The sequence below is a fragment of the Aplidium turbinatum genome, chromosome 3, assembly GCF_918807975.1.
Source record: "Aplidium turbinatum chromosome 3, kaAplTurb1.1, whole genome shotgun sequence".
NCBI lineage: Eukaryota > Metazoa > Chordata > Ascidiacea > Aplousobranchia > Polyclinidae > Aplidium > Aplidium turbinatum.
The window spans coordinates 40,028,027-40,054,249 of record NC_137474.1 but is presented as its reverse complement, the minus strand read 5'-3'; the positions used below and the strand labels follow the sequence as shown (position 1 = coordinate 40,054,249).

Here is a 26,223-nt window from a genome sequence, read left to right as displayed (position 1 = left end):
GGTCCGAGAATAAAGATTTAAAACCAACCAACCAATGATTTAAACGCCCTCGCAAAGTTAAAAATTTATTTACCTGATTATGAAACAAATGGCGCTTCCAAGAAACAGCTCCAATCAATTCTAAATCCCTTTGGGGTTCTTGACCTTTTTTATTTTGCCGACAAACACTCCGTTAAGGCATTGCGTGTCTGCTGCCCGGTTAATACCGTTACTGGTACAGTAGAATAATTACGAAACTTATTGCGAGTTGTAACACAATTAGCCCATTTAAAAAAAATGTGGCTAAATTACGTCAATGCAAAATATAGCAGAAATTCCTCCCGTTTGGCAGTTATGCGGCGCAAGGAAGAAAACCTCTTACAAGATGATCTTCTGTCATTATTTATCGCTATTCATGTCAGTCCACGTAGTGCCAGAGATTTACTAGAGTTTCCACAATAAACAATGCTTTATCATTGTCACGTCTGTTTCTCGAGTGTAACATGAATTGTCATCTCTGTGCTGACGTCAGGAAGATCGCTCCTGAATGTCGTTTGTGAAGACTCCCCCAAAATGCTAAAAGTAATCGACAAAAAACACAAATGCTTCTGGTGCAAACGTTCACGGAAACCTAGGGACTCAACATTTCAAAAAAAAGTCCTAAGGTTATTAAAAAATAGCCAAAACCATTAGACATACGTATAGAGGCTCCTAATAATAAGGAAAAAGTGAGAAAAACTAACTGGTAAAGGTGAAAGAATCTTAAGGAAAAAGTGTTGTAGTTTTGTCGTTGTATCAATATCAATAGACCTTCCAGTCACACAAGTAAATGCAAAAAATGTCAACTCGTTTATCAAAAGAACATGCTCATCTCTGTGCTAAACTTTGCCTGAAAACATCAGCATGTCAGTCATACTTATATACGCAAAGTGATCTGTAAAGCCTTTGTGGCTTTGGCCTGTCACATTTGCGACCGTTAAACTTAACCAAACAAACACTCAGTGTTGCCAGCAGAATATGACGCATAATCTTGTACATTAAACAACCGGCTTAACTGTCACCTAACAAACAAGGATAACTTGACGCACACTTGCTTTGTGTCATATTTCTTGCCTGTGGTGCAGAGCAAATGAATTGATCTATTGTCGATGCACCCACTGTCAATTTGGTATTGGTGGATGACTAAGCTTGAGTGATGTTTAAACTGTAACTTCACAGACTGTAAATTACAGAAAGTGGTCTTTGTTGTTCAAAAAATTTTTTGTTAATTTATTTTCAAAACTACCTGTTTAGATTTGTGATACAATTAATTCGAAGAATTTCTTACCACTTGATGATAAACATTAAGTGAAGTCCTTGAGAAACAGATCAACAACATCAATGTACAAAACACTGTGATGTCATAAGTGACATATTACAGTGGCGTTATTAGTCTCAATAACATTATTTGATGTTTTTAATAATTGAAAATTTTGTAAAACCTTTTGCTCAACGTGAAACCATGTAGGCTTCTTAGCTTCTATCTATCCGTGGCTTCTATTCTACTATTCATTGGTTTGAATAATGTTTTTTTAGTGTTTACAATTAAAGTTACCCAGATAATATTAAACACTACTTTTTCTGGTTTATTTTACAGTAAATTATCATATTTATAGTAAGCTTAAATCAAGTATAAAGTATAAGTCATTCAATTTTGTGCCAAAAGCCAAATATAAGCTACAGTAAGTCCAAAACTCCAGCAACATGCTTTCAACTCTTCAATTGAAGCATGCAGGTGCTTACAGTAGATTGCGTTACGAATCTGATCTAACGAGTGCTCATAATCACTGATTAACGGTTTGATGTCCCTACAGCCTCGTTTGTAGCAACAAAATATATCGTTTGGTTTGAAAGCCGGAATCATTTTATCACTGAATAGCAGACCTACGTTTTCGTGAAGACTAATGGATGTTATTTAGGCTACCTTTCTTAAAACAAAAATTTCTATGGCTCTGATTTTTTTATATGGAAATCTAACGTAATACATTTAAACAAAAACAATTCAGTATGATACCGAAATTGTAAAAATATCACACAATTGTTAAATAGTTTTTTCCTAGATTGACATCCCCATAGTTTAAACAAAGGCAGAAAAGGCGATTTTTTTCGTTTGCATAGCCATGTGTGGGTTTTGTTCTTTGGTCAAATCGATCACCATAACCAGGACATAGATTAGCGAGATCTAACATATTCAAGAGCCCAACTTATTGCAATTTTAAAAATACATGTTTTGTGTTCTAGTGTATGATGTATTTTAGTACCACAATTATACAAAACCAAGCAACAAGATCAACGTTTCCTGCACAGGACTAGGTCTTCATCAACAAAAAATATTTTAATGGCATCAAAAAATATATAAAATGTGACAATACTAAAAATGTAATCAATTGCCTGCTTTTAAACAAGTAAAATTTACTTTTCATGTTATTTATCAAACTTATTGTACATTAACGATTGCAATTTTAGTTATGCATTTAATTGCTTATATCATTTTGATCATGCGCATAACTTCAAACGACATTGCGCAGTCTATATACTTTTTGATAGAGCAGTTGGTAGATTGTTTTCATTTATGGAGATGTGGAGATTAATAAAGGTATTAAGGTCCCAATCGCACAAAAATGGAAAACGCCATGCAGTACTCGAGCTTCATTTGGCTTAGTTGTGGATTTGATTGCACAATAAAGATCTTAATGTTTATCTTTCCATTTCTTTAAAAACACAAAACTTTAGCAGGTTAAATTTCTTTACGAATCTCTTATCTCAACTCTTGTGTGATTTCCGTGCATTCATTTACATAGAAAATAATGCAAAATTTCTCTCTGCAGAAAACCACTCACGAGTTTCTGCGAAACTCCATTCAATTCAAGCATCATCCGTTAATGAAAAATTTCTGTTTATTAAAACTACAAAAACGTACAAACAAACAAAGGCGAGTAAGCAGAAATTTCACAGCACAGTAAACAAGCAAGTTTCGTTTTGCTGGTGGGATGTGATCCATGAAATAATAATAGAGCAATAAACATTGTCAGACGACTAATCAACAAAAAGTTAACATTATTATCTATAAATAACAATAGCTTGCTTGCTGGGGTCGTTGATTCGGGAAGCTGCGGTCGCCATTTTGCTTGCTTGGCGACTTATGAGTCTCAAGTCTCAACCCTCACAGCATTTTTCCCGTCGTAGGCCTACATTAAAACTCTACAGTAACTACAGTATTTTGTTTAAAAAAGGTTGTATAGTGCAGATCTGCCTGCAAGCACAACCGATCCCACAGCCTTCCAAAACCAATAACAATGAAGCGACTTTGTAAAAAATACATGTTACTACTCTTTTACGCTGGTAAAGATAACTTAAAGGTTTAAACTAACAGCTACTTTGTTTAAATTATTTAGTATCAAAAAGTATCAAAATCTTCCAATCACATTTTAATATTTAATGATAGATACGATCTGTTTCACTCAATTCGATCTTGCTAAAATTGCGACGTCATAAAAAAAGAAACAAAACTGTACAAATAAATAAACTCATTTTATGAATTGTACATCAGCAAACAAAACAAAACTTTTCCAATTTACAGTTTCAAGCGTCAACGTTATCCACAATTTTTGACAAGATAGCAACTTAAACTGTACAATAATAATGATAAAACTGATGAAGTTTAAGCTTGGCTTCCAACAGAATGAATTTAAATAAACACAACGTTTTGAGTTATTTTCGAGCTAATAAAGCTTATGAGTTTTCAACATCGGATTAATTACACCATGCAACAGTTTCTTTTAAAAAAAGAGTAAGTTTTAAGACTTAAGTGTGATTCAATTGTAACTTTGGAGTAGGCCTAGTTCTTAAATTTGGAAAATATCCTATAATATTTTATAAACAAAAATATACACTTTTACGTGATCTACTCTAAAAATTCACCTGTTTGACATCTATAGACAACGAAACATCCATCTACTAGCAGTGGTCTTGTCGGCAATTACTTCCGCAATATAGCTTACAGACAATTGCAACAAACCTATTAATCTAGCCAGAAGAATTTATCCCATATGATTTATTCAAGCCAAACGGATTTTTTCTAACTAAGGATTAAAATGAAACACAGTAATAATGTGTAGTAAGATTGAAAATTCGTGTTTTCATTCTTTTTTTTATTTCAGACTGATGAGAAAAAAAGAGCAATGATGATTTAGGCTGTATAAACACATTTACATTTCACAATTTGAAAACAAGCTTTTAGTACAAAAAAAATAGATTTTTTGTTATTTTCTTCAAACATGTCTTATTGCGTAAACAGCAGGAAACGATGGACAATAAATTCATTAAAATAATTTAGCGTTTCTTATGATTGTTTTGCTTCTTCTGAAAGAATTTCTTCAAGAAGTTGTAAGTTTGCAGATTTTGTTAAAAACCGCAGCAGTCTCTCGCGAGGTGAGGCATGTTGATGGCTACGCACCGCTTCCCTCTTCGCATTGCTGTCCCAATCACGTTTCGCTATCGCAAACTCATCGATATTCTGCGGGTCTGGAACCCATCGCTTTCCCGTCAATTTCTCTCTAAGTTTCCGATCTCTACAAGCAACGGGTGCTCTTCCTCTTCCAAGGGAAGCGACTTCTACCAAAGGAATAACGCAAGCTCCTAATTTTTTGACCGTGCTGTGTCTGCCTGCTGGATCTTCCGCGCATCCTTCGGGTAAAAATTCAGGTGTCATCGTCCTAAATAAAAAGTATAAACAATTAATTAGTGAAATTTGACTTCGTTACGCAAACCTGTTGCAACGTCATACTTGAATACTTATTTTTCGTCTTCCCGTTTGTATTTTCACAAGCAAGGTAAAAATTGCAAAATTTAAAAACAGAGTGGAACTGTTCACCAGGCATTTGTTAAATAAAGTGACTTGAGTTCTTCTGGTGAGTATAGGCTACTAGGTTACCTTCTGATGTTAAGGATGATACCTAGCTGTTAAATTAATTTGTTGACATGAAATGGACAAAAAAAATCGTCCCGAAAAGTCTTAAGTTTCTCAACTTGTTACCTTACATTCGATTCAATGAAACTAAGACGCCACAAATTGACGATTAAAAGTTAATAATCTCGGACCGGCTTTCTTTAAAAGCAAAACAAGAAAAGATTTACTGACGAAAAAACAGCCAAAAAAAACAACAACAAAACAAAATCACTTTCATATGTCAGTTGTCAATTGTTTAGCCTGAAAATAGAAACCCAGGCAAAATACTGTAGAAGTGTCTAAATTTTAACTCACACTTGAAAGCAGCCGATGAAGGTGGAGAAGCATTCACAAACTCTGCAGTGATCACTGTCAACCCACTTTTGGTAAGGTTTGTATAAATTCCCACTGTATCTGCAGGTTGTTGAATCGTCTGACATCGACGCGACACCTTTCGCTGTGAAAAAAGTTCACATTAAGCAAATCATTCGCAAAGCTTTGGAGGAACTTTAAAACGATGACTGTTTGAGCCAACGTGTCTTCTTTGACTTTTTAGTGTCTCTTCATCAATGATTCTGCATTGCTGTTCTTACCTTGGCACTATTTAGGCTACATAGAATAAAATATAGCCCATGATCCTCTGACAAACAAAAGAAATGTTGACGGTATAACCTGCTAAGAGACCTTGGAGATATGCTATGGCAAGACACTGAGTGAATGCTTAAAAGTGAAATTGCCTTCCTTGACATCCTAGATCCCACCCATTTTCTCTGAGTCATCACCAACTAGGCAAATGCCTAAATAAGAATACTTTCACTTTCAAGGCTGTCAACTACTTGACATATTGGTGAGTGTGATTGCCAAAAGGATTTAGGTTCGATTCCCTCCCAAAATACTCGCCAATATCTTTAAAAAAAATCAAGTTATTAAATTTATTGCTTTTCAGAATAATAATTCCCAAACCTTGAGAGTCATAATAGCGTCTAACATCTCTCGAAAAAAGGTCAGGCTGAGTGCCAAAGTCCTTACGAAAATGCAAATGTCTATCACTGTCATTAGCTTACTATTGGTGTCTTCAGTGGCCTACAATAAATCTACATCACAGCTTACCTTTACCAATCAACAAAGGCAGTCCTTCGTTTATTCTCGCTCTTAAATGGTGGTGTTTTTGTTTGTGGCGACTTTGGAACTTTGGAAAGTAGGAATTCATCTCGTTGTTGTAAGCGCATGCCATGTCGACGAATATCCCACAGAGTATTGTAATCCAAGCACCAAGATCTAACATTTGCAATTTGTTCATTTTTCAACCTGTTTTGTTTATTGTAAACTTTTATTCCTATGAAAATATGAAAATAAAGCATGAATAATTTTTTGCCATTTCATAAAAAGCAAATTTGTTTAATTTTTAGTTCAAGATTTTGTTTTGTTTATTAAGTCTTCATCTTTACAAGGTTTGAAAATTTTGCTCAATACACTTTAAAATGGTTGAACCAAGATCCAATAGAAAAATTTTCTTCGTTATACTTTCGATAATAATTTAATGAGGTTTTCAAATTCCACCATTTCATTTCATTTTGTTATTGCTACAATTCTGAAAACTTTACTTAAACCGTAACGTATTTTCTCATTTTATAAGGGCACGGCCGCGTAGTGCGTAGAAATGGCCTCGGGGGAAAGGCAAGTACAAGAAAAAAGCTTTTACAACGCTGATAACTTTTTGATTCATGATTATCAATTTAACCTTGTTGTAACCCAAAACTGAGCAGGATAAACTTTAACATCACACAAAGGCCTTGTGTGACGAGTTACCATTGTTCTTCACTCAGTTTCATATTTTTATCGTTGATTGTAGCTTTTTTTTTGGTTGAAACAATGTAACAAATCCGGTTTTGTGACTGAAGGCAAAGTCGAAATTAATAACTGGGATTATTGTTCTAAATACAATTGCGTGAGTAATGCCTTGTCCGGTGTGCGGTAGGTACAGATAACGATTTCGACTACACAGACATCAGACTTTGTAGCCTGACGATTTTACGTCATTTCCAAAAAAAGTTTGCAGAGTTTCTGTAACAAACTTCTAACAATAACGCTTTTTTTCCCCAAAAGCATAACAAAATCTTTCAAGAAGCGAACTATGTTAGTTTAGCCACAGGTCATGCATTTGCAGTCTAAAGATAACTTTATCACTTCATATCAAAACTCCTGCCTCAAGCAGAGTCATCATTGTAGTGAAAACCGAGAAAAATTATGATGGTTTTGACATTAGCTTTATGAAACCATTAAGAAATTTTAACTGATCTTGCTTATATAAAGCGTGACAAAGAACCGCTTTCACCTGTGAATATTCTTTTTCTCGTCACGTGTGGACAAAAAAATTGATTTTTAATTTTCTGCAAGTAATTTGTTTTAATGTGATAATTTTCTGCAGGTAAGTTGCAATTTGTAGTGAGTTTAGTATCTACAATTTTTGGCTCTATATTTTTTAATTTAATTTGTTTTAGTGTTACGCTGCCGTTTTTTTTTTTCTTTTCTTTTCTGCTTAATATGATTTCAGGCAGCTACGAGCTACACGTAAGATGCTGAGAGTTGAGTCCACTTTACAATGAAGCGACTGAGTCGTAATTTTTAAAGCTAGGTAGCCTATTATAAAAACATCGAGCTCCAATTCAGAGTTGCCATTTTTGCTTGTTTATAAAATATAATTAAACACATTTCAATTTAATCTCAAATTTCGTTTTTTTTTCTTAGTAAATTTAGCATTTCAGAAAATTAGCTAGACAAAAAAATTTAGTATTCACTTGATGAATCTTCCACATTCTCTGTGTGATGCATTATAGCCCATGCCAAACATGTTTAACCCTAACACATTCAACTTAGTGACAGCTCTGAAATATGTGATAGATTCTTTCAATGCTAGAATTTTCTCAATATATTAGTTTTCCACTTTGGCTTATTGTTTGCGTAAAAAACGTAGTAATAAATAAAACTACAACCAGGTTCGAAGAGCATAAGCGGTTCAGCGTGTTTACGTGAGTAAGTTAGCTCTTCTATAAATACGCCGTTTCGACTTGCACACGAACTTCATGCTTCTCCATTTTTACCGCGGCAAAGATCTCCACTCAGGCAGCAAATCAATGCCGTTTTACATTGATTCAACGTTTGCAGATGCCTGGAAACTTATAGCAGCTTTGGTGAGATTAAATTAAGGTTTATTTTCTTTCACCAAAAAAGCTTTGCGCTGTAAAAGACACTAGTTGTCACTTTGCTTGAAAAAGAACACTTCCAATCAATTAAAATGTAATTATGCTATTGAGAAATATTGTTTTCCTGTCGTTGCCACTAGTTTCATTTCAACTTGACTAATAAACCTAATCTATGCTTGACAACAGTAAATGAATCAAACTTTTAGAAAAAAGATTACAAACATCTTATCCATCTGATTCCAATTAAAAAGGTGTTTTTGTTTCGTGTGAATAATTACGCATGACAGCGTTTAGAGCAGCAAATACAAAGTCTGTGGTTTTTTAATTTTCACTCGTTTTCTTTTGAAAGATTTCGTGCTGATCGGCCAATTCTCATGTTTGAAATCTTGTTCAGATATCTCACGTGTTCAATCTAAAAGCAGGATGTGATCTCAATTCCGGTCATCAGCTACACCACCAAACATCCTCGTACAAATAATATCCTTCCGCTGCTTAGTAACCATTAAAACGGAGTGGTTGTCTCGTCAGAATAAAGAGTCTTTAAATTTTTAATCAAAACAACACTGGCATGGCACACTTTCAAGTCATGTGGTCATTTGTGAACTAGAGAAGCGATAGGTTATGTCACACACCTTCCAAGGCAGCAAAATCCGTCAATTTTGCATTGATTCAACATCTGCGGGTTTAAGCAGAAATAAGAGGATTGGCAGAAGTCCCAGGTTTATTTTCTTGTCGAGTCAGCAAGTGCGCGTAGGCCAGTTTTTTTTTGTTAGGGAGATAGATTGGGCATTGGAGCAGACAAGGATGGTATGATTGGTAGTCTGCTCCATTCCACCAAACTGACTTGCGTCGAAGAGGTCCTCATTCCGTCAAACAAGAAAAATCCTGTCAAATATCAAATAGGTTTTTCTTCAATTTTTTTACGGAGTTTTAACGTTGTAAGTCTGAAAAGATTCAATAACGTTTTCCATGACATCGTTCTCAGTAACTTCCTCCCAAGTACTTTTAGTCCTTTTTCCAAAAACAGTTGCGAAAGATCCTATCAGCCTACGTGGTTATCACTTTAAAGCTACTATCTGACAACATCATTTGAAAACTCAATCTGATAACTTCTTAAAAATAGGTTGAAACGACGTCGTCTAACATGAATACCAAACATACTGAAACCGCAAAACAACATTTTGTATTATTCTCTTGCGTTTTGCACAGACAACTCCCTGAATTAACAGATAACACATTGTTTGGTTGATATCTTATCAAAAAAACCTGCCTCCTCACTTTTTGGAAAAGTTTCACAAGAAGTGCAGGTTGATGGAAAGGAAAAACTCCTTGTGGAAACCAATGGCTTGCTTTGAAATATTGTCGTCAAAAGACTATTGTAAACTATTGACCTGAGAATGAAGTTGCAGATAGAAAAGGTAGCGAATAGAACTGACACAAGTTAATTGACACCAATACCAGTGAAATTATTATGAGCATATTGCGTTGATAAAGATACTTATGGTAGAGTATTTGCCATTCCGTTGTTTTTTTTTTTCGAAGTTGGGGCCTACTTTATTGAACATGTGACAGTTAAAGTTTCCATTTCAAAAGATCAAAATATCGCGTTCGAATAGCTACAGGTAGATACAGTAACGGTAGCGTTTACGGTGCCGATTGCTGTGGTGAAAGTCAAGTCCAGATTCCCAAAATGGGTATTTGCTACCCGACACCAAAACCTTTTGCTATAAAAACAGTTGCAAGAATTAAATGATAGAACAAGACTTTTTTTTTAATTATATTGTGCGCTTTGAAAGGCCTATAGATCTATGGACAATGAGATCTTACAACACCAAACATTAACTCTGCTTAACCTCCCAGCATAGGCTACAAGAACTGGAAAGAAAACTTTGCTGTGCAAACAAAACTGCATTTTCGGTCCAGAGCAGAGTTTTCCAAGCTATGTGCCGCGGCTAGTGTGCCGCAAGAGTGTCTCAAGTTGCCATAAACATTGATGATTTGAATGTTGCAGCCCCATTGCAAAGCTGCAAAGTGTCAAGCTGGTTTAAAAGAAAGCATTTGTTTTCCTGTTACAGTAAGAAACTATAAATTGCCGAAAATTACCTGCGCAAATTACTTGATCATCAGATGTTTGGCAAAAGAAGGTGCTGCATCCAAAAAAGTTTGAACTAGTTGGTTGACAGCATAACGACAATCATTTCCAATGCGAATTCACGTGGACTGGAGTTTCCATCCTGCCATCACTGCTCAGATTGTAATGATGATGTTCGCCCTTCGTTTCCGAAGATGGGCAATGAGACTTGAATCAAGCTTTTTTTTAGTGTGGGCTTTGGTAATCACATTGTAAATATCACATTGTAATAAAGTACAGTAAATGGACAAACATTGATGTAAATACTTAAGTAACTTTCATTCTATATGCTTTGTCTAACGTAGCAGCTTCGATAAAAACATTGTGAAAGGCAACATTTCGACCAGAAGCCATGACGAAAAAAGGCGATGTGGCGCCGTAGTTTCCGAAATTCTTTGGTGTACCGTAGAGCAAAAATATTTAAAACTTGCCAGTCTAGAGGACAAGTTAAATAGCATAACTTATGTAGTTTCGCTTCTCATTACGAAAAATTCTTAAATTTAGTCGCATAGGTTCTTATTTAGGCCGGTTACATTTAAGCACAGTCTTGACTGATCTTACTTGCTTAGATTATAATCCAGTTCGCAATGAGGAAAAGAACAGTTTTTCTGATTTTTGTAATTTTAACATTAAGCTTCAAGTTTTCTTGTGGAAAATTGAAACGGAAGTCACTAAAGCTTGCTCATGGATTTGATAGAGTAACAGGATTAACTAACAGAAGCTCGCCATTACCAGTTAAAAGAGCCACAAAGTCTTGTTCTGCGGGCACACCACTTTGTAAGTGCAGAAGACGACACTCAATCGTTTGTTCCAAGCCTGACTGCTTGCAAAGCCTTCCGACGAGGAACGTGACCAAGGAAACTGGTGAAAAAATAACAAGTATTATTGTAACCAGGTAAGATAATGTGATGTAATTGAATGGCAAAGTGGATACTGTAGCTTACAACCATATATTCCTGGTTTAACACTCGGTAAGGTTGGGTGTTGAAAGACACCCCTGACCATGGCGCAGTGTGCAATGATTTGGAAAGCTAAGCAGCAGCTGTCGTAAGGAAGGTGGCCGAGAGAAAAACTCACCTTACTGTTTCATTATTCAATCAGAAAAAGTTACATTTTTACGTCGTTCCAACGTCTTATAATGTTAAACATGGTATAGAAAGAAAAGTAACCTTTCCTCGCCGGGTAATGCGAGAAGCGTACCAGTAGGCTAGGTCTACCTAGGTTCAGGCCAAGAGACAAACCTTTAAAGTAAGTGACAAGAAACCTGCCTAACTTTATTTTCAATACGTAGCGCACCTTCCAGATTTCAAACTTTTTCTTTCCAAATCAATGTAATGTTTGGCGACAACGAAACAATGTTTAACGTAGCCTAAGTTTGGTCGTCGGATTTTCTCAAACTTAGTGTTGAAGCAACTTACAAACATTCTTCCCAAAGTCGTTTTTGAACCCAAAATGATCAAACCATTTCATTTAGTTTCGGTGATACCAACAACATTATTGCTACACGCGTAAAAAATGATTTATATGCATTCTTTCGCTCAATACAAGCAGCTTACCAACCAAGAGGAGGAATAATCGAACAAATCCTAGCTTTGGGACAAATTATAGAAAAGTCTATCGAATTCAACAAGTTAGTAGCCTACACATTTTCTTCGTTTGAAGTTTTTTAACAGACTGTTTGTGCTTGCAGACAACAAAATTTGATAACTTTGTCCAGTGACGATCTGATTTTCTTTCCAAATTTAAGAAGTGCTCGATGGTCTCGCAATGGTATTGAATATATGGCTCGTGACGTATTCTTCCCAACACCACACCTTGAAATGTAAGAAGAAAGATCATTAAGAATTTATTACTTTTACCATTAAGAATTGACTGATATTTTACTACTTTTACCATCCCTAGGTTAGGCCTACCCGGTGTTTAAATGTTGAATATTTAACTTTGAAGCGTTGTATACTTCCGAGAAGCTCTGCTTTGAAAAATACAGAGACCCTCAAAAATACGGACTGGTAAAGAAGCGAAAATCAAATGAAAAAAAATAATAATTTCATTTGGTGATAGCTTATGCAATAGGCTATTGAAGAATTTAGCTTCACAAGCTACAAATTAAAAAAATATTTTTTTGGAGCCGATTTATTACTTTTCTTACTGCCTGAATGGCTGTTATCAAAACATTTGATACAATTTTCAACCAGTCATAAAATTGGTTATTATCACTTTTTTTTTAATAGTAAGGGTTTCTCTGTGAGGTGTTCTTCGTGGACTCAATGCTAGCTCCAGTTGTAGTCTCTCATGTCTTATGCTTATGCTTTGCTTTATGCTTTATAAACTTTCTCAATGGCGAAAGGAATCCGGGCATTATCTTCAATGTTTCAAAATGTTGGTGCAGCAAATTACTCATAGAAGGCTTCACAGGTGTTGATAGAAGCAGATCGTTTTATTTACACTTGTGAAATACTGAAATATTTACACTACAAATATTTACACTACTAAAAGCAAAAATCAGTCTACTACATGTTCATAGAAATTATAGCTTGCATCTGTTTTTCCAGACTAGATCTCCACCGCAACAAGCTCGAGTTTATTCCCACAGCCGTGCACGATTTGCGTCGCTTGCGAGCTCTCAATTTAGGTGGCAATCAAATATCAACAATTGGCGATACCGCATTTGAGAATCTACTGAGCCTGAAAGTGCTAATTTTGAGAAGAAATTTGTTGAAGACCATGCCAAAAAATCTACCGACCACTTTGGTAAAATTGTCCTTGTCTAAAAATGCTGTTGATGACGTGGGAGATCTTCGCTATCTCAACAATACAAGAAGCTTGAAGCTAGACTCGAATAGCCTTTTGACAATTGACAGCAATTCACTTCCAATATCGTTGCGTGAGCTTAGCCTGTGCAACAATAAGCTCACAACTTCCCACTCATTGTCTTTCAATAATCTGATACGATTGAAACGTTTGAGACTAGCTGGGAACGTCGGGATAAAGAAAATAACAAGCCGCACGTTTTTTCACACAACTAGTCAGTTGCAAGAATTGGATTTAAGAGGATGCAAGATCTCTAGCATTGATTCTGGATCTTTCTCTTTGTTTCCAAATCTACAAACACTTGATTTAGCTGGAAACCAACTCAAGGCGTATGATTCTCAATGGTTCGTTTACAACCGTCAGTTGACAAGGATGACTTTAGCTGGCAACAAATGGATTTGCAACTGTGCATTTGTGCAAGACATCAGCAAACTTAAAGTCGCCCTTAGGAAACAACTAAAAAAGAAAGCGAAAAAGAGCCAGAAAATCGGGTAGGTCTCATGGCTAAGAGCTTGAAAGATAAACTTAAAGACCAAAAAGGTGAACTGCGATTAGGATATTTCTACTAAAACGCGAAATATGAAAACTACTGTAGGTCATAAATGCTCTTTTCTTTGCCAAAGTTTTTCGTCAAAGATTTGATTCCTATCTGACACAAATCTAAAATATTTTGTCATTCGATATCAACTTCTACTATTAGTAAGTTAATGATCCATGGAGGAATCGCTGTAGACTGAAATTTTTAAATTTGTTTATAAAACTGAGATCTACAGCTTAACGTGAGAGCCATTGGGTAATCGAAGAATCCAGTTCAGACAGGGGAGGTGGGCGAAATATGACATTGAAGTGGGACTGTTTTTCAAGTTGTTGATGTAAATGCATAGTATCTCAACATCATTTCAACGCATAATATACAGGTCGAATACATATTGTAGCCTATATTTCTTTTTTTCTGCAGGTTTTGAGAGATTGGACGGTTTGTTTTCGATTCTTCTGACAGCACAAAAAATATTTTGTCTACCGTCTACGTCGCCTATATTGTGCCGGGCTGTTCACTCTTAATTTTTTTTGGACTTAAAGGCTTTCTTGCACAACCAGGGGTTGGGTGAAGCCAAACGAAAACTAAGATTAGGCCTAAGTTTACTTTGTATTTCTCAGCAAAAAGATTCACTTTATCAATGATTTTGGGAGAATCATCTGCAATGAGACAGAACCAAAACTAAGAAAGGTATCAGGTAAAGTGTAGCTAATGTTTTTTTTTATAACCAACCATACTAACCAAAACAATGGAATGAGTGGTGTTCTGTTACCCGCTAATGTTTACTTTTCCGACCGACTTGACGAAAAAAGTTTCCTATCGTAGCAGGCTAATCTTTATTAAGTTAGACTAATTAATTTGAACCACTTCGTTACAGGAGTTAAATCCAGGGCGGTTGAGACACTTCTTAGAAAAACTCTTTATTGTAGGTCCAAAAAATACGTACGGTAGTGACTTCTTCAAGTTCCCGGGCCTTTGGAAAGGTTGCAGCCCCCTAAAAACTCTTCAGGCCCAGGCCTCAAAATAACCCCAAAACCTCTCTGTCAACGCTATTGGTTAAATTTATAATGTTTCCACATATTGTTGTTCACTTTCAGGACGTGATGAATTTTCGACAGGTCTAAACTTTACAAGCATCGACAAGTCTTCCTGTGACAAGAAAAGACAGAAAAGGAGACTTGTAACGATGAAACCTGCAACACCATTGCCAGGTAGAAAGAACAAAGACAGATGAGAATGGCACGTCGTAAATTAGTTATAGGCCTATTCGTCTGAGTAAAAGTTTGGGTTGATCATACATATGAATGTGTAGATTAGGAGCCTGCTATCAGAATTGATTGATTGGTTATGGAAATCTAAAAAATGATGCTAAAAAGACGTGATGTTCACAAAGGGTCATTATGTCATCATAAATGCAAGCTGCCGCCGCCCGCCATCGGAAACGTTCGCAATAATTTTCTATTCTTGTAACGATAAAGCAACAACAACAACTCAGGCAGTCGTGTCCGACTTTATACTGTAGGCCAGTGGTTCCCAACTCATGGGTCGCGACCCAAAGTTGGGTCGCCTGATAATTTTTTGGGGTCGCTTGTTTTTCAGGCATATTGTATCTTGGGCGAAAAAAAATAACAATAAAAAAAATTTAAAACGTGAAGAGTTCGATCACAAAACTGGAAAATATAAACACAAGTCATGAAGCGTTTCATGTCGAGACATCGGAAAGCTTTGTAGCATGATCGTATAATAGTGCAAGAAGTTTTAACAATTTTAGCTTTTATTATTATTATTAAATGTAAACCCAACAAAAATTTCAGTCTCAAACATAAATTAACTTGACAAAGTTACGGGATATATATTGTAACGTGCACTATATGTCACGAACGCTATGTCGGACAAACTATGACAAAGTTTTCCACACGTTGGACCACGCATAGTCTGGTGTGGTAAAACGCATCAAAGACAAAGCCCTAAGTGCTGTATGGACTTATTGCTTTCTCCACAGAGAGGCCTTTGCTGCAAAAAAGCTGTCTCAAGAGCTGCACGAAGTGTTGAATGATGTGAAGTGTGTAAACTTCATCAAAACAAGTCAACTAAATCGGCATTTGTTTTCGTCTTTGTGGATTCTGATTATTATCAAGCATTGCTGTTGCACACAGAAGTGCGATAGTTGTCACGAGGTCGTGTCCTGAAGCGAGTTTGTAATTTGCGAGAGGAGATTGCTATCTTCCTGAGGCAACAGAACTGTGTGAGATTAACCGAGAAGTTTTTGCAAGAAGATTTCAAGGCAAAAGTTGCTTACCTTGCCGATAGGCTATATTTGACTCTCTGAATTCTCTAAATTTATATATGCAAGGCAACGGTTTTACGGTGATTGATCGCGCCGCAAAAGTTTCTGCTTAACACAAAAAACTCATATTCTGGAAAAGTTATGTCACCAGAGATGAGTACGATATATTTCCTCAGCTAACGCAATATATCTGTGGCAATGAAGTTGATATTAAGCAAACGATAACAATAATTAGACACCTGGAACAGTTTGCCAAAAAGTTTGGCACTGCTATGGAGAATCTCTAACACGTAGTAACCAAAATGATTGGATAATTGATCCATTTGTTGGAAAAGATCTGTCTCAACTTTCCATCCATGTTGCAGAACAGAACAGTAACGACAGAAGTAGCAAACCGTATTTCTTTTGCGTCCTTCAAAGACAAATACCCCAAAGATTATGTAAACATCCACTTTTGGGCTTCCATGTACAAAGTGTATCCCACAGTTTCACAATTGGGGATTCAAAAACAGATTCCATTTGCAACAACTTGGCTTTGTAAAATTAAATTTAGCGGCATGTGTGTATTGAAAACTGAACAGCGAAACCGGCTGAAAGTTGAAGCCGACATGCGGCTATGCCTAAGCAAAATAACGCCTCGATTTCAAAAACTCACTGACAGCAAGCCAGCACAGCTATCTCATTAGTGATTTGATAAACATATTATTTTCGAAAAAAGTTACGGCTTTTGTAGTGCTGTTTGTTTGCAACACAATCTTGTATGGCTTTTAAAATATTACGACAATTTGCTTGGGTCGCAAGATTTTACCGAACTAAAAAAAATTTAAAAATGGGTCGCCTGAAAAACGAGTTGGGAACCACTGCTGTAGGCTACACAAAGAAGCCGCAAGATCAATCGGCGATGGTTTGATAAAAACAGCTCTTCATGTAGCGCACCTACTGGTGAAATGCTGTAATTTACTGACAACAACAAGCGAAACGTTCACTCTGTTCATTTCGGTAACCGGGGCTGCGTCAAGGGTATAAAGTCTAAACTTTAAAAAGTTTCTACAAGCATGCAGAATTAGGGTTCAAAATTAAGCGAAAAAAAAGCTTTCTCGGTTTGAGAATAAAAATTTCGCATAACTAAGTTGTAGGCCTATAAATAGTATCGAATCCCATTTAGGCATCTAACTATTTTTTAAACTTTGGCAAGGTTGACAATAGTAGCCTACCATATTTGGAACTTAGGTACAACAAATGAGAAAATGTCACATGGAGGTATATATCTCCATGGCCATACCAGTGTACTTACTGCACTAAGGAGGCCGGAAGGTCGAAACGGTGTGCACTGTCTACAGTTAATAATTTTTTATATTTTTGTTTGAGCATTCTTTAAATGACGTTTTGAAAACAAGTTATTGAAATTCAGAACTGAAGCGATATTGCACTGAAGACGGAGAAGAATGTCAGTTCCCTGTTGAATACCTACGGAAAACATACACCACCTGCATTCCTAAATCTTTTCTTTATTGGTCAGACTGGTGTTACACTAACAAGGAACAAAGCAAATGGAAGAGTTGTGTGGAATGCCAGGTAGGTTGAAATACTTCGATTTTTAGGTAACATCAAGATAACCGCGACCTCTTGGCCGCGATGGTTCAATACTGGATGATTTTTTTAAACACAACTTGATCCTTAAATGGTTTTCCACATATGACGTACCAACTGTGACTACGCATTCTGTATCATATTGCATTTGCATTGAATTCGACTTCTCAATCTCTTGAAGTACTGATATTCTTAGACGCTTATTAAGAAATTCATGATTAATCTTTCTTGTCGTCACTAGATGTCACATTCTCATCTGGTATAAAAGTTATCGCACGATCTCGATCGCTCTTTTCAAGTTGAAACAATTTGGTGCACGTAGACCCAGTGGCGTAGGAGCATATGCTGCCGCCCCTGGCTTTCGTTGAAAATGCCGCCCTATGTAGACGGCAGCAAATTTTGACATAGTTTCATGTTCAAGCAATCTTTTCAATAAAAATAATTACAAATAATGTGCCGCGTCTCAGAAGTTCTATATTGCTTGAGAAAGAAGCCTCACTGTCTCAGAGTTAAGGCCAGAAATAAAAGACAAAAAATGGACAACAAATGTAGGCTATTAGGCAAATAAAAGGTCAATAGCCGCCTCAAAATTGAACTTTTCGAGCTTTCGCCGAAGCAAAATCAGCGATAATATCTTCAAAATCAAGTTTTTGAACGCGCAGTCTCTTTCTATGGAAAGAATTGATAGAGCTGATAGCCGATTATCATTCATGGTAGAACGTAAATACGACTTCATCATTTTGAGCTTTGAGAAACTCCTTTCACAGATCGCCATTGAAACACCAATGGTAAGATAAAGTTTCGGACACAAGCATAAATATGGTGTCGAATCAAGTAGGTGTGATTTAGCCATGGATTTAGCTAACCACTGTAAAACATCAAACGCTGTTGCATTACGATCAAACGTGGTTTCACTGCTTCACACCGCAGCTTCTTAAATCTGTCAATTTCCACAGCTAACTCCAAAAAGTCCATCTCGTCGTCATAAGTGCTTTTAAAAGCGTTGATGAATCCATTGTGACTTTCGCTTTACAGCAGCGCGTGAGGATTTAAAAATCCAAACATATCGTTCAAGTGGTGTATGCCGGTAAACCTAGTTTCAGCTTCAAGTTTAAATCTGTCCAAAGCTTGAAACATGCATCGTCTTACTTGCTAGCTGTCTCTTTGTAAATCATTTTCTTGTTTTACGTTTTATTTATTTATGCATTACTTCATTTCTCGTGCTGTGTGCACTGTGCAGCCTCATTTTTCCGCCTCCTTGCAGTCAGAACCGCCAGGTGGCTGCAACGCCACTGCGTAGACCTATGCCTTATTGGTTTGATAACCTGGGTACATAGTGTGTTGTGTTTGCCACGTGTGCACGTGCAGGGTAATCAATAAAGAAATCCTTCTGAGGACTGGAGACTCAACTACTGTGTCTGCTCAATGTATTCAAGCTAGTTAGGATAACTTTCGACTTTATCATCCCGTGTTGTTAGCCAGTAGAAGACAGCATCTTGTCAGCTTCCTTCCTCTGCCTCGCTTTAACAGTTGGTTGCAATCCACACCGACCATATGCGTTACAAAGTGACACTGACACCACACCACCTTTCTCAGCAATGAACTAAGGCTGGTTTCTAATGGCCTTTTGCTGTATAGTCCCGGTGAACATTGCCAAATATGGGATGGTAGAAGGAAAGATCCTGGATCTCAACGAATTAATCGACAACAACTCTCTTGCTGTTTTTCACCCACAAATATGACTTAATGCGGTCTTGTCATTCGGAAGCCTGTATGACGTCAAATGTGACGTTTGGTGTCCACCTGTTGCGTCATGTGATATCACAACAGCTCCAAGAAATTTTTACAAAACACAACAACCGTTGATGTAGGTTTTATTGAAATGAGCAAAGCCTTCTGTAAAAAGATTAAAAAAAAAATAAAAAGGAGCATGTAGTACGGTAACCTAGTTATCACATTCATATCAAACATTTCTTTGCATAAAGCGTAGCCTTCCCATATTATTGTCAATGTTTCTGCTGATTTACATGAATCAAAATACGCTCTTTTCCATGAAGATAATCTGCTCATGCCACTGCATGGGCTTCCAAGAAACCGATAGCAATCATACAGCAGTTGTAATTAATTGATATATAGCCTACCATAATATTAGTTTACCACTCGGCTATGCAGCCGACAAAACCATGAAACTTCAATCGAAAGGGCGCCGGTTCGACACCGCTCAAGAGCATGCGGCTGTGTCTTTGGCAGGACACTTAAAGGCATGCCTGAAGGTGGGCACGAAGATTGGCTTCCTTGCCTTCCCGTCCACTTAACCTAAATCTTCAACCACGAGGGTGTAAGCCTGGATACGACAAACAAACATAATATTAGTTGCTAGATATAGGAATATGTGCTTATCCAGTGTGGTAAATTTTCTTATTGTCAATTCTGTTGCAGTGACATCCATCGAACATGGCAGAACAATGGCAAACTTGATGATTGCTTCGTGTGTAAGGAACTGGTACGAAATGGACATTCATCTAAAAAAATCACATTTCTTGTAACGTTTTCTTCAACATTTTTTAATATTACGTACAAGTGCTTGTTTCGTTTGTAATACCTTGTAAATACACGCTTTCCTCGTGACCGATGTTTGTGTTTTACACTACTTCGTCCACATTCCTTCATTGCTGCATGCTGTCGTCCTCGGATTTGGTGAAACAAAATAAGATATTGTTAACATAGTTTAATTGCTGTATTGACAGAGTCATAACAATGAATTGCGAATTGTTTTGACATGTGCAAATACGACAGCTTCAAAACTGTAGTATGTAATATAATAAAGCCTCCCCTACGGGCTCATGCGTGCCAATAAACTGGGAAACCCTATTTTTTCCTTTTTTTTTAATTTGACTTATCAGTTATCTTCTTGAACTATGATTCATTCCATGAGGTTGATTTGAGCTTGCCTTCGTGGTTAAGTTACTTGGCCAGGCTAGACCACAGTCACTCGGTGACTCGTCATATAGTAATCATCGTCTATAATTGTAGAACTATCAATTACGACAATTAGCCTATTTGTAACTGCAAACTTTTAAAAATTCTTCATACCAAACGATTGAACCCGCATTGGTTTATTGACATAGGTTTATTCAATAACATTGTTTTGTTAAAAGATAAATGTGATCCCATACTTTATTCAAGCGTGAGGTAAGAAAAGATAAGGTTCTCATTGTACTAAGCCTTCGGCACGAAGAAGAGCAGGGTGGTCAGTTTCTTTCTCTCGGCCGCCTTTCCTGCAGAAATTATGCCCACCCGATTTTCTACACCCTGGGTAGACGTGAGCGGTTTTTTCAACAATCAGGCTTGGGAATCGAACCAGATTCGCATAATTGGAAAGCCAATGCCTTATGCACTGCGCCATCCCACTCTCATTGTTTTGTTACAGCTATAAAAAGATTTCACCATAGCGCCACCGCCACCTACAAAGTTACTGTTCAGGCAGAATGGCGTAACTTTCAACTAAATTCATTTGTTTTGTTTTTTTCGGAACGCATAAGAAATGATATTGTTAAAATAGAACACAGGAACAAAACCAACAAACGGAAAAGATCAAAAACATGTGAGGTGTTTGCATATGGTGTGTATGATGTAGCCTAGATTTCAAGTTCACATACAGGCTAAAGTAAACTTAAGTAGGCTATAAGCAGTGTTGGGCGCGATAACTCATTTTTCAGTTAAGCGATAACGATAATCGATAAACGAAAAATGCCTAAAGCGATAACGATAAACGATAAATCAAAAAAAAGTTAAGCGATAACGATAAACGATAAATTATCGCCGATAATGTCCGATAACAATAATTTTTTTTTTCTTGATTAGCGCTGCCCCATTCCATGCAGCACGAACTGTTTTCATCAACATGACGAAAAATCGAACATAATATACTGTAGTGTAAAGGGACAAAACTTTTTTAAAGTTATGCATGAATAGAATCGCAACAGCGGCAGTAGGTATCGAATCTTCAACCTCTTGATCCAGAATCAAACCACTGAGGTAACCGCCGTGCTCATAATTATACCTTCAGATACCAGTTGGCTGCTTTTATCAATTGAGTTACACTGCCGCTTACGTGCAGTAGGCAAAATAAATAAATCAAATGAAAATACCATAAAAAATTTCAAACTTTGTATTTTGCTTTCTGCTTAAAGGGCTGTTTAGGCTACAGCAAAGTCAGCAATAATTAAAAAAATTCCAAAAAACGCAAAATGCTTGAAAATTTATCAGTAATCTTAAGCGTTATTGGTAGTAAAAATGTGCATACTGTGAAATCCATCAAGCTTGTCAAATTAGTCGTGTTTGTTTTAGAACAATAACATAATTATCGAAATTTACTGATAAATTTTTTTGTTTTCTTTGTGAACACCATCATTAAAGCAATGGCAGAACGCTGAGTTGTTGAGATAAGAATTACAATATAGGCGCTGTATTAGTGGGAATAAAAATATTTGATTGAGGTAGGCTATGTCGCATTCGCATAAGTAAATGAGAAAGGTAATACTGTATTTAGCATAATTTTACCACGCAACTCAATGCGCCTATTGTCATGCAAAAACTACTACAAGATGCAAAAAATATGATGTCGGTCTGCATGTCAAATGCTTCAAGCAATATCATATTCCGCAATGACTTGTTTCAGTGATGTTGTGTTACTTTGCTAATTTTCATCTTCATATTTTTTGAACTTTTATTTCAATAAAATGCTCGATGACAATATTGACATGACAAAACATGAACAAGACATTTCCCATTTATCACTTTGAGCGATAAGTAAAATGTAATAACACGCATTACGCACAAGAAACTTGTGAAATTTGATAACGGATTTGCCTAGCGTCTTATATATAGGACAGCTTTTTTCTCAAAAAGTACAAACACAATAAGGAAAAAAATAATTGTGATATGTCTTTTAGGTCATAACTATGCAATATTTAAATTTTCCGAAATTTTTTTTAAGTAGGCCTACTTTCACTTTCGGCACAAATGGGTTAACTTTTTAAGTTAAATGGCACTTACGCATTTGGTTATTATTTTTGGATTAAAGTTATATCGCCAAGCTAGAAAAAAATCGATCTTACAGTCTATAACCGATCTTGTGTTGTTATTGTGTATGAATTTTGTCTTGTAAACTGAGTTTGTGACGTACACGTCTCAAGGCCAGTTCTTACAATTTTAGTTCATCTACTCATCTAAAGATTTAATGCGCTTAAAACAGTAAGTTTCATGTTTTTACGCGAGAGATTTTATTTTTTTACGACAATTACTAAAAACTAACACTTCCAACGAAAAGAAAACACAAGAATAAAATAGTTGATCGTGAGGTGGCGCGAAAGACCATGTTTCCGATGTAAAAGCGGCCTCGTATTGCGACACTTTCACAAACCACTTGCCCATTTCTTTTGCTTCGCTTCAAAGGAATCTGTACCGCCATGCGCTTACATTTTAATTGTAAAATTCACTCGCGATTGCCCATTGCAGCAAAACAACAAGAGACTTGTTGCATGCATTTCATTGCATTGCAATTTGCAACTCTAAGAATTATTGTGTTGTCAGGGCCGTCACTGCAGGGGGGCGTGCCCCCTCCCTTGACAACGACCTGTGCACACACACTTCAGGCACTGAAGAAGAACTGGTTTTAATTTTAGTATCATTAACTAGGTGGCTAGTAAAAATATTACTTTTCATGATCTTTCCACTTGTGTGTTGATCCGAAATAAAATTTATCGGCGATTAATTATCGGCGATAATCAAATATTGCCTTTGGCGATAACGATAAACGATAACTGAAAAAATAATTAAGCGATAACGATAAACGATAAAAATTTATCGCCGATAATTATCGCCGATAAATTATCGCCGATAATGCCCATCACTGGCTATAAGCTTATTTTTCGTTTTCAACAGATTAATCATATTTGATCAGCTGTGGCCTCCCATATGCACTCCCTCCATTTTGCTCTGTTTTTTGTTTTTGCTAGTACTTTTGGCATATTTTTTATTCCGGTAATTTGCTTGATATTGTCAAAATATTTCATTTTTGTCGTCCCTTTGTTTGTTTACCTTGCACATAAAAGTTAGTAGCCTACTTAATAAAGACGACTCGCCTCCGTGTCGTTAGTGGTTAAACTCATTGCTCAACTACAACGATTGGTGCAAAATATGTTGGGCCAGCGTAGTTACCAACGATGAACTACGTTGGCAGTGAGGTTGGAATTGCGTTGGCTCACAGATTTTAAGATAAGTTGGCATAACTACCACGAATGGTGCAAAATAGCCTACGTTGGGCCAGCGTAGATACCAACGATGAACTACGTTGGCAGTAAAGTTGGGATTACGTAGGCCCAAAGATTTTAAAATAAGTTGGCCCAACTGCGAAGAATGGTGCAAAACACGTCTGGGGGCGGCACTTTCAGACTACGATTTTTGATTTTGATTATAATCTGATAAAAAAATGCATTTCATTTTCACTTTCACATGCTTTTTCTTGAAGGGGCGGCAAAATCTGAATGCGCCCCTGGCGGCACATTCCTTCACATTCCCTAGCTACGCCACTGTGTGCACCGCAAAAATTATGTAAAGAAAAAAAAATTGACTTCGATGGGCGTCGAACTGATGTCCTCACGAATATAAGGCAAAAGACGAAACCACTGAACCAAACACGCCAATGAAAAATGATTGCATTTGTGACGCTGGAGAGTTCTTTTTCTCTGACGTAACGCGCGTCACTTCACTGACGTCAAGTTGAATTCTGGAATATTCTGCTCCAATTAACAAATACCGCGTGCTCTCGTAATGCAGTCTTGTAATCAATTTTTGCATTATGCCTGAATCGCATTCCTACTGTACTTCATCGACACGTAGATCTACCGTTGTGTTGCGTTATATGGTCGCGTGTAGAGTTTGTAATGCCTGTGGCTGCGCCTTTCCAATCAAAACCACAGTTCTTTTTAAGAAACTGAAACTATGATTCCTGATGTAAATTGTAGGATGTGGCTTGTGATATGTGGCTTGTGAAATGTAACCTGGAAGATGTAACTTTTAAAAAGTAATATGTAAAATGAAACTATAGGATTCCAGATGTAATATGTAAAATTCTATTCTTTGAAAGATGCAATTGTAAATGAAAGTGAAAACGAAGTTCTTCAATTCCGAAGTTAAATTTCTTTCCTTTGAATTGAGTTAAAGATGTAGTACGCCAGTATGCTGAACTAAGTTTTGGTGGTAAAGTTATTAGTTGTTCGGTGTTTACCTTTTTGGTGTGTTTGGATTCTGTTCTTGGGAAGTTAGGAGTCGAGTTAATAAATAACGCAGTCTTGAAGAACTCTACTTGTGATCAAGCATTATTTTGTTAAGTGCAGTCGATAAACAAGGCAGTAGAGAAGACGACTTCGTGTCCCGGTCATTCTTCGCCAGTCATGCCCAGGAATGTCGCCATCCTCATTGACGGCTGTATATGAGCACGCGTGTTGACTACAGCGTCCGCTACACATTCACACGGTAAAAATTTAAGCTCTGCAAGAAGCTTTCCCAGTCCAAAGATAAAGATTCAATCAATCAATTATGCGAAACTACCAGGAATAACCTATCAAGGATTTGTCACCTTTTGAATTTTTTTTTTGTGTTATAAAGTTTAATCGCCCTTGCACTTGCAAGTGTTAATTGTAATTGTAGAACTATTGCACGAAAAAAAAAAATTTTTTTTCTATCTCGCTTCTAGGTTTGGTGGCTGTGCAATTTTAAGATAGTGGTAACACTGTTTTGTTGATGTATATTTTAAACTTTTGGGTTTTGTCATCTTTCCCTTTTGTTGGTGTCAAATTCGTATGTTTACTTTGCCGTTCTGTACATGTTTGCGCCAGCAGTAAAAAATAAATTGAATTGAATTGCACGTTTTAAACTTTTGTAGTTTTGCCACCTTTTCCTTTTGTTGGCATTGTTCCCGTTCACTATTCGTAACTTTATCATTGCTGTTGTTTTCCGACAAAGAAAAATAAATTGAATTGAATTTGTCAGTCCGAGGATGAAGATTTAAACATTTTCACCCCACATCCGCTTTAAATATTAGTCGATTTCAATGTGTGACGTCAACGTATTAACGTCATATTCTTGTCAACTAAAAACTGGAGACTGGAGTGGTTAGGCCGATTGTGGAATTGCAATTGCACGTTATATCTCAGTAAGTTCAGATGATATCAAGGCCTCAAAGGTGATAGGCCTACTGATGGGGCACTAAATCTAATCTGGTTACTCGCCGGGCTCAAGATCACGCGGCTTTGGTTCGACTTTCGGGATGTGCGCTTCAGCAACGCATTTAAGGACTGCTCTCCATTCAGTGTCATCTAGTGAATGGAATAATTCCCCGTCCCCAACACTTCAACAATCGGTAAACTTCACTCTGCCAATCTCGGTAACCGGCCCTGCGTCAAGAGCCTCTACAAGTATGCAAAACGGATGCAACCTACCGTAGTTCGTACCATGAACAGTTCGGACCGTCAGTTCGTACCTTGAAAAGATCGAAAGAAAAAATTAAAAAAAGCCGAAGTCGCTGGTCGCAGTTTCCGCAATCATTTTAAAATTTTCCCCCTGAAAAGATCAAGAGAAAAGATAGCTCAAAACCGAAGTCCGCTGATCGCAGTTTCCGCAAATGTTTATCCG

The 26,223-nt window shown here is 36.8% G+C and overlaps 2 protein-coding genes across 2 annotated transcripts; one reads left to right on the top strand and one right to left on the bottom strand.

Annotated features, from left to right (window-relative positions):
- Positions 1–2,908: 2,908 nt before the first annotated feature.
- LOC145767330 (uncharacterized) lies at positions 2,909–6,294 on the bottom strand. The gene is made up of 3 exons (XM_082579132.1): positions 6,077–6,294; positions 5,282–5,423; positions 2,909–4,733 (listed from the first exon to the last, which is right to left on the bottom strand). The coding sequence occupies exons 1-3, from the start codon at positions 6,264–6,266 to the stop codon at positions 4,361–4,363; spliced, it is 705 nt and encodes a 234-aa protein (XP_082435258.1). The 5' UTR covers positions 6,267–6,294; the 3' UTR covers positions 2,909–4,360.
- A 4,579-nt stretch (positions 6,295–10,873) lies between these two features.
- Positions 10,874–20,142, top strand: LOC145767402 (uncharacterized). The gene is made up of 7 exons (XM_082579218.1): positions 10,874–11,195; positions 11,991–12,122; positions 12,853–13,602; positions 14,270–14,346; positions 14,747–14,860; positions 17,348–17,511; positions 19,966–20,142. The coding sequence occupies exons 1-7, from the start codon at positions 10,888–10,890 to the stop codon at positions 19,966–19,968; spliced, it is 1,548 nt and encodes a 515-aa protein (XP_082435344.1). The 5' UTR covers positions 10,874–10,887; the 3' UTR covers positions 19,969–20,142.
- Positions 20,143–26,223: the final 6,081 nt, after the last annotated feature.